At 35.5% G+C, this 9,119-nt stretch overlaps 1 protein-coding gene across 3 annotated transcripts; it reads left to right on the top strand.

The window, feature by feature from the left end:
• Positions 1 to 5,904: 5,904 nt before the first annotated feature.
• LOC122025538 lies at positions 5,905 to 8,639 on the top strand. Of its 3 annotated transcripts, XM_042584351.1 has the most exons (5): positions 5,905 to 7,040; positions 7,125 to 7,246; positions 7,385 to 7,456; positions 7,854 to 8,019; positions 8,240 to 8,639. In XM_042584351.1, the coding sequence occupies exons 2-5, from the start codon at positions 7,220 to 7,222 to the stop codon at positions 8,275 to 8,277; spliced, it is 303 nt and encodes a 100-aa protein (XP_042440285.1). In that variant the 5' UTR covers positions 5,905 to 7,040; positions 7,125 to 7,219; the 3' UTR covers positions 8,278 to 8,639. The 3 variants fall into 3 exon arrangements, 2 of the variants coding, with proteins under 2 accessions (XP_042440285.1, XP_042440286.1); XR_006123751.1 differs by lacking the exon at positions 7,385 to 7,456; XM_042584352.1 differs by lacking the exon at positions 5,905 to 7,040 and having other exon boundaries at positions 7,047 to 7,246.
• The last annotated feature ends 480 nt before the right edge of the window (positions 8,640 to 9,119 follow it).

The following is a 9,119-nucleotide window of genomic DNA, read 5'->3' on the forward strand; positions in this document are numbered from 1 at the left end:
AGCAAAAGCTTTGGGCCAAAATTTATCCACATTAGCCAGCGCCGAACAACTTCCCATCACTGTGGCCAAAATTTCTTATAACTGAGGTAAAGAGCCCGTGCTCTCAACATGCAGTCGTTCTCATTTTGCACTTGATATGATGAGGCCTGACCTTCTTATACCTATGTCTTGTGCACTTCGTCTAGTTATTCCTTCTATTAAGACAACCTCAGATACCCCTTCGCCCATTTCTTTACCAACTTTGGCTCCTCCTCCAACTAAACCTCGCCCGAGGCAGACCCCTTGCAAGCGATCTACAGGTTCGGAATCCAAAAGACCGGCATATGAACAGAGTCCTGAATTAGTTGAGCCGACATCCTCCGCCCAACCATCTTTTGCTCCCTCACAATCACCTGATATTTCCCCTGCTCCTCCTCCAGGGCCTACAACTTCTACTAGCCCTCCATGCCTCTTTAAACAATCCCATGAGTTACCTTCTCACCAAGGGCTAAATTATACCTCCTCTTCATCTTATGAGATACTCAAATTAAAAGGTCCATTAGCTGAACCAAGCCTAGAAGCACAAAGACAAATGCGAAGTAGTACAATTACTGAGTGTGTCGATGCGCACAATCGTAATGCTACCACCGTAAATCTTTGATTAGATTTTGTTACCTTATTACCGCAAGATATAATTATATTGTTATTCTATATAGTTCTATGCTTCAAGCTTACATTTGAGCCAGCTAGTCATGGATCTGGAGAAAGCTAACAAGATTTTAAAAGATAGAGTAGAAGGACTACAGGCTGCTCTTGCTATTCCCAATAATGAAATTGTTCAATTACAAGGGAAAATAAATTCGCAGGCCGAGCTTATCACTAGCCTAGAGGAAACTCTACAAGATTATCACCAATCATTGCAGACTCAAGAGACTAAGAAGAAAATCTTGGAATCTGAACTACAAAAGAGTAAACCCCAATTTCGAAAGGAGAAGGCTCTAAAAGATAAGACTCTTTTGGATTTAGCTTAGAAAATCGCATTTTTAGAAAGGCTAGAACCATCACCTAGCTCCCGATCTCCTGAACTAGATCTAGAGTTGGCCACCAAAAATTTCTTATGGATACAACAACATGAGAAATTAAGAGGTCAAGATTCACAGATAAACTCCTTACTAGATGAGCTAAAACATTCTAGAGCAGAACAAGTTGCCCTTAAAGTTGAGAAAGACAACCTTCAGTCCGAACTTTAGACGTACAAGGTAGGTGAGGAGGAATGATGAGAGGACAAACGAAGATCCTATTTAGACTTCTTCGCATCTGGCAAAGAATACGCCAGGCGTATGTAGGAACTCTATCACTCACTCAGTTGAGGGGGTTATTCAACAATTAAGGGAGGGAGGATACTTATCAAGAGAACCCCCTCCTCTCTTTATAAATCATCGATGACTCAACAAGGAACTGCCGAAAGAATTCTTAAGTAAATTTGAGTATGTATTCTAGTACCATATTTTTGAAATGATGATAAAACATTATATACTAGTAGAAATTAATAAGTACCTGGTTGTCTTGTGTAACTCTATGTACTTTTATAGCATATGCTCCAAAGAAAAATTTCATGGAGAAACTCTTGATAATATAAAAAGATCTTGAATATTTGACTATTTACAAATAGTCACTCATAGCGTTCTCATATTAAATAATGCCCAGGATAGATATAAATCATAAGGCGGAGTAAACAAGCCCCATATCATATAAATATTTAATGATGACTTCCTGGGATAAATTATGAATCATCCGAGCATATAATGCCACACGGAACAAACAAATTGAACTCAACGATAAGACCGAGCGATCATATAAGGTCGAGCGAAATAAGCAGGCCATAGATAATACAAACAGAGATGATAATGAATTCCCGGACTACGTAATAGATCGATTGGACATATAATTCCAATCGAAATGAGTCAGTCAGACATACTATAAGCAGAATTTATAATGAATTTCCAGACTGCATAATAGATCAATCAGACATATAATTCTGAGTGAAATGAATTAGCTGGACATACTATAAGCAGAGTTTATAATGAGTTCTCTGATTAATTGTTGAAGGTTTAAAGCTGAGGAAAAAACATATTAGATATATGCAAGCACTTGCTGATGAATTTCGGGCTGACTAATAATCCGGTCAAGCATATAATGTAGGATTGAGAAGCGTTAGAGGAGGGAGGGGAAGGGGTGAATATCACTCGTGGTTTTTTCACTCGTTTCGACAGTTTGAGTAAAATCGTAGTGGAAATAAGAAATAAAGCTAAAGCAAAACAAGTGCTAACACTTTTCTTTTACTTGGTTCGGAGCCTGTGACGACTCCTACTCCAAGGCCCACACTCGTTGAGTGTTTACTTTGGGTAATTCACTATCAATCTGGAAATTAAAAGTACAATAATTAAAGTGCAATAATTGAAAGTATACCAACAACTATGAATAAGGAATTTTGGGCTTCCGATTGTCGGAGTTGTTTTACATCTTCATCGGATCATCTTTTGAGCAAATTGCAGTAGAAAGATTATGAAGAAGAAGTATATTTCAGCACCTGCTTGAGACTGGCTTAAATATCTTACTGAAGGCGCCTTCAGCCTCCATGGAAGGTGCCTGTAATAGGGATTTTTATTCCTTTCGTGTCAGAGACGATAGCTTCTGAAGCCTGCGTTGTTTATCCATCTGAAGGCGCCTTCAAGCTCCATGGAAGGTGCCTTCCATCCAACATCTAAGGCGCCTTCAAGCTCCTTCAAGGCACCTTCTTCCTTGCTTCTTGTGCAGCTTCAGCTAGGATGCCCGAGGCGTCTCCAATAGCCCCGGAGGTGCCTCAGACACTGTTCATCCGAGCTTTTTAAGTTCTTTTTGCTCCCTGCAAGATACGTTAGTTTAAAATGCCAAACATACCATGCAAAACAGAGTTAGGACAATAAAATATGAATAAATATAAGTGATTGACAGTCTTTATACTGCTTGATTCTGACTTTGAGTTTCGTTGAAACTCTAGGTCGAACCGACGTCTACTGTTCCTTCTTTGGGGAACGCGTTCTCACCTACTCATCTCAGAAGAGTTTACCTTTTGTTAGATCGGTTTTCCAGACTGACTGGACTTTTGTTCAACATCCAAGTCTTCAAGACTTTTTTGCTGGATGTCCGATCCCCGACCCGTCCAGACTTCCATCTGATTTGCGACCATCAAGATTTTCGCCTAAAGTCCCTGAATCTAGGATTTCACCCAAAGTGCTCGACCCGCCAAGACTTCACCTTGCTTAACTGCAGATAGGACTTTCCATCACCTAGGGTTACCTCCCCCTAGGACCTAGTGTTACCTCCCCTAGGGTTTTCCACCTGCCAAGAATACACTAGGACTTTTGCCTAAGAACATTTAGGACTTTCCTGCAAGCTCATTCACACTTGTTAGATAACAAGACATCTTAACTTTGGACCTTTTGCTATAATCAAAACTTAGGTTTAATGTTCTAGTGCTCTTTGCACCAACAATCTCCTCTTTTTTTTTATTATGGCAACTTATCTTAAAGTTAAGTAAAATATAACAATAATTAAAGGAATAATAATTTTAAAAAAGGGAAAAATTTATGCTCCCCCTTTCATAAAAATTAATGCTCCCTCTTTCATAAAGATTATATTTAACTTAACTTTAACCTCTCTCTCCCCCTTGACATATATCAAAAAGAAGAAAAAAAAATACTAAGAGAGGGAAAAAGAATCTTTAATTAAGAAGAAGGAAAAAAACATAGCTAATTTTTAAGCTTTGAAAGTGATTTAGGGTTTTCGAAAAAAAAAACTTTAGTTAAATACTTTTTTAAAAAGTTTTGTCAAGTACTTAGCGTTCAAAAGATTTTGATGAAAATTTAGATTTTAAAAGAATTTTGATAAACTTTTAGCTTTGAAAAAAATTTCTTTGTAAAAATACTTAGCTAAAATACTTTATCAAATATTTAGCTTTTTGAAAGGAGATTTTAATAAAAACTAGGGGTTAAAATGACTTTGATAAAAGCTTAGCTTTTATTTTGATAAAAACTTATTTTTCTAGATAAAAAATAGTTAAATAATAAAAAATTGAACTTTTTAAAGAACTACAAAATTAACTTTGAAATCTTGAAAAACAATGTTTCAACAAAAAGAATTAATGCCTTAACCTTCCTTTCACTCCCCCTTAACTAATGCCAAAAATAAGTACCTTTTAGGGTATCCTAGAGTCCAAGCATGTAACATAAGAAGAACATAAAAGTTATTATTCATTTTCCTAATTTTCTATCTCACTCATTCTATATTATCAAGCATGTTCATCTTATGTGTGTGTGTGAGCCAGAGTTAAGTTAAGTTGATTTTATCTTTAACTTTGAAACATATTTATGATATTGAAGTATATTTCAAAAATAATTTAAGTTAAATTTGAATTTCAAAAATACTGAATTTGAGATTTTAAAATATAAGTTTAAGTTTTGAATAAGTTTGAATTTTGAATTTTAGAATTTTAAGTTTAAACTTTGAATAAGTTTGAATTTTGAATTTTTGAATTTTAAGTTTTGAATAAGTTTGAATTTTGAATTTTAGAATATAAGTTTAAATTTTGAATAAGTTTGAATTTTAAATTTTAGAATTTTATGTTTTGAATAAGTTTGAATTTTGAATTTTTATTGAGTGAGTTTAATTAATTTAGGTTTGGTTAACTACTTTATATTTTAAACTTAGATCTATCTTACCCTTTTCTAAATTTTCAATTAGGGAACCTTAATAGTTTTGTAAGATGGTTAATTTAATCTTCAATTTAAATTATCATGTAATAATTGATTTACATTTGAATTAGACTAAGGTTTTACAGTTAGTCAATTAAATATTTATTTCAATGATTGACTTCCAGACTGTGGCGAGACACTAGGCCTTCTTGGATACGGGATCATCCACCACTTCTAGACAAAGCCTTTCAAAGAAATTGAATATTTAATTTACTTTCTGAAAGTCCTAGGTCTAACTAGTCAAGTGTGAATCAAACCTAGGTCTTTATCTACCATAGTCTAAGCATGTACAGTGAAAGCAATAAAGCAAGCATCAAACAAATCTATCTAATGATAAAAATAATCTTTCTATTAGCTCCCCCTGCATCATAGCCTCGATAGGGTCTATCAAGGTAGTGGATTTGATCCTTGTGAATCCAATATTGACCAAGTCAAACTCGATTAGTTAGGTTAGACTTGGGGACTCATGTTTGGACTGAATTTCTATTTGAGCGTTTTACCTGAGACAAATAAGATCCAAATTTATGTTTACCCTTATATCCAAGTCCGGATTGGTTGTATACGACCCTTTGTTTTCCAAGAATTAGGTTAAGGTTCTTGGAACCCAAAGTGAACCGTTGCAATGAGTTATTGAGTTCTTTGACTTGAGTTTTTAATTTGGAATTCTCTTTCTGAACTTGTTTAGTCAAAGAACTTGACTTGACCCGGACGCTGCATTTGGCTAGCTTTCTTAATAAATATGAAACTAAATTTTGTAAGTAAACTATCTGAATACCAGAAATTAACACTACAAGAAAATTAGGATTTTACAACACTTAAAAGACAACGCATTTTTTAAAAAACGTTGTTTTTTTTTTAACAATGCTTTTAGTGAAAAACGTTGTCTATTTCTTTATTTTCTTACTAATAGATAATGTTTTTTTAAAAACCGTTGTCTATTAGTGATTTTTATGGGTCAAAGACAATGCTTTTTGAAAAATGTTGTCTATTAATATTTTTTTAGTGTCTACGACAATGATTTTTAAAAAACGTTATCTATTGTCAAGCCCTCATCTAAATCTGGGATGATCTGAACCGTTGGATACAACTAAAAAGTATAAAAGCTCTAAGTTTCACTTTGGCACCCACCTTTCTCCCAACCCACTAAGAAACCTAATCCTTCTCAACCTTCATGCACGCTATCATTTTTTTCTCGGCTTCCTGACACAAAACAGCCAACGCATCGACGCCACTCCTCTCTTCTCCATCTCTTCCTCACGGCCGACGGTCCACCTCCTTTCCACCGTCGTCAGTCAGTCACCATCTCCTTCCCTCTTCGATTCACACCGCAGCCAAGGAACTCTTCATCCACGTCACCCTTCATGATTTTCTGCCCTGACACCATCGCTTCCACTGTCGGCTTCTCACGCTCCGAACGTCGGACGCTGCTCTGCTCTCTATCGCACACCACGAAGGCCGGCGGTGCCACCCTCACCTTCCTTGTCACCGTCGGCCGGCTGCCACCTCTCCACTTTATCTCAATCCTCCACCGCATTCCCTCGCCCCCAATCTACTGCTGGTGCTTCATCTCCGCCATGCCCAAAATCAGTCGTCGCCCTTCCTCTCCTCTTCGGGTTAGAAGTGGAGCTTCTCCCATCATCCATGTGACTTTGTCCACCTCTGCTGTTAGTTTTCACCCATCAGGCCAACCATCTCCTTCTTCGGGCTAGAAGAAGAGATTCGACCGCCCTTCCTCCCAGCAGTAGCCCTTCTTCGCATTCCAACAGTTCTTCCTTCCTTCATCCTCTGGGCAGCATCTTTCTTCCGACCTGTGGTTGATCTTCATGTGTTAGTTGGGTTGATTTGGTTATACATCGTTTATGTCTGTGGATTGTTATTGTTGAATGTTTAGTGCTTGTATTAATTTGACCTCCTATGTTTCAATTCACACACATTATGGTTTCATTGACTCATGCCCACCAAGTGTTTGATTAAATGTCTTTTCTATTAGATAGGTTTTAGTTGATGCAATTTCTTTAATTTAATTCCATGTAATGCTTGTTAGTTTAGTGATTTTGTTTCCACGATGCTTGTTCTTCATTTGGATGTCATTAGGTTAGACTAGTTTCCACTTCCATCGGTCCTGAATAACCTTCTAGTTCACTTGTTCTTAGACTTTGAGATCAATGGAATGGAAAATCTATAAGTTCCTGGTTTTTTGGGTGCACTTCCACTAGTCCTGAATAACCTCAACTGTTGTGCTATCCCCTAAAAGTGTTAACTTTGAAGGTAAAACAAGCACAAATGATTTAATTTGCTTAAAGCTTCTTCTTTCTCCTATTCTCGATGTATTTATTTGGTTTCTTCTTGTAGTGCAAGCTCTGATGGGCTTCAAAGCATCTATAGAGGATCTGCATAATGTTCTGGAGAACTGGGACTAGATCTATGTTGATCCATGTAGTTGGACCATGATCACTTGCTCATCTCAAAACCTGGTGATTTGGCTATAAGCATCATGATTTATTTCAACTTTTGCATTTTTTTTTCTTATTTCTTAGTACATATATGAAGTTTATAGCTTGTTCTTTGTATTCTAAACTTTTAAAAAGCATTTATTATGATATTTCTTGCAGAGGCACTCCAAGCCAGAATCTATCTGGTGTACCTTTTGCGAGCATTGGAAATTTGACAAATCTAGAAATTGTGTATGTTTTGATTATGGCTACAACGGATCAAATACATGCAAAATTCATTTTTTGCAATCTTACTGATGTTCTATTTGGAAATTTTTTCTTGAGGATTAAAATTCAAGTGATTGATCTTGAATAGTTGAGCCTGATATACAAAATAAAGGAAGTTGCAAAAGTAAAGTTGAAACAGACATTAAGCTTTCTTTTATGTCCAATTTACACTGTTGAGAATCGAGTCTGCTTAAATTCTTTTTTATCTTGAATTTGTTAGCTTTTTTATTTGTCTAGAAGCTGTGTAAGCATACTGAATTGGTTTATATTTTGAATATTGTTTATTCTCCTGTTTCATATTTCATGTCTATTATCTGATACATGAATTTTCTTTGTTCTATATTCTTTTCTTTTCCCACAGAATGGATTTGCATTGTTGCTGGAGTCAGTTTTGGGTGACAAAACTTTGACTGGGTCTGAATCTCAACATTGTGAATCTATAAACACCTACATAGAGCAAATACTAATCATCCCAGTCAGACCTTGTCATGTGGACTACAGAAACAATCTTATATGTCATCAGCAAGGTATTTACTTTCTATATATTTGCCTTTATGTTTAGTTGGTAGTTTTATTCCAGTTGTCTCTGTTTAGATGCATTAATTTCTTGACTTTTTTGGAATAAGGTTTTGACTTCTTGGATGATAGAAGTTGAGATTGTGGAAATTTCACATGTCGTTTGCTTATTCCTCTTGTCTTTCATTAGATGTTGAGATTGTGGAAATTTCACATGCAATGCCTTTTCAGATATTTTGAAGGTGAATGGAGGTATTCAAAAACTCTAGCTAAATAGCTTGGGTATGAATGATTACAAGAGCAACAACTACATGCTATGTGGTACTGCATCCGAACCTCAGGGGTGTGACTGGGAAGTACTTCGATGAAGAACTATAAGAATGCTTTGGGATTTAAGCGAGAAGATGGCTAAAGCAATGAGTAAAGAACATTCAAGTCAAGAGGATAAGTATCATTTGTCAAGATCCTTTAAGTTCATGCAATAAGATGTAGTTGATAGGGGTAGTTTTGAGTATCTCCTAATTAAAATTTCTTTGTATGCGAGTAATTATGTTTGTTATAGAAGTGTAAGGATGATAATTTGTATATTTATCTTGGTTGTTTATTTGATAATATATTATTGATTGAAGTAGATCCGTTTTCATTTATCTTTTATTTGTCTTTGGTATTAAAAGACAATAATTTAAAACCTCTTGTCTTTTGCTAAAAAAGACAACGCTTTTTTATGCGTTGTGAAACTGTTGTCTTTGTTAAAAAAGATAACATTTTTTATACGTTGTCTTTAAAAAAAACAACGTTTTTTATACGTTGTTTTTAAAAAAGATAATGCTTTTTTATGTGTTATCTTTGCAAAAAACGACAACACTTTTAAAGAGTTGCAAAAGCGTTGTCTTTGCTATAAATGACAATGCTTTTAAAGCGTTGTCTTTGTGTAGACTTTTAACAATAGTGCTTTTAACAACGTTTTTTCAGCTACATAGACAACACTTTTAAAGCGTTGTCTATCAGCTTTTTTCTTGTAGTGTAGGGAACTTATAATGTTGTTAGGCTCTTCAAAAACAGATACGAATTCGTGGCTTCTTTCAGACTCTGTTTTTGATTCGGCTCCAGT

The sequence above is a fragment of the Zingiber officinale genome, chromosome 9B (genome assembly GCF_018446385.1).
Source record: "Zingiber officinale cultivar Zhangliang chromosome 9B, Zo_v1.1, whole genome shotgun sequence".
NCBI classification, from domain to species: domain Eukaryota; kingdom Viridiplantae; phylum Streptophyta; class Magnoliopsida; order Zingiberales; family Zingiberaceae; genus Zingiber; species Zingiber officinale.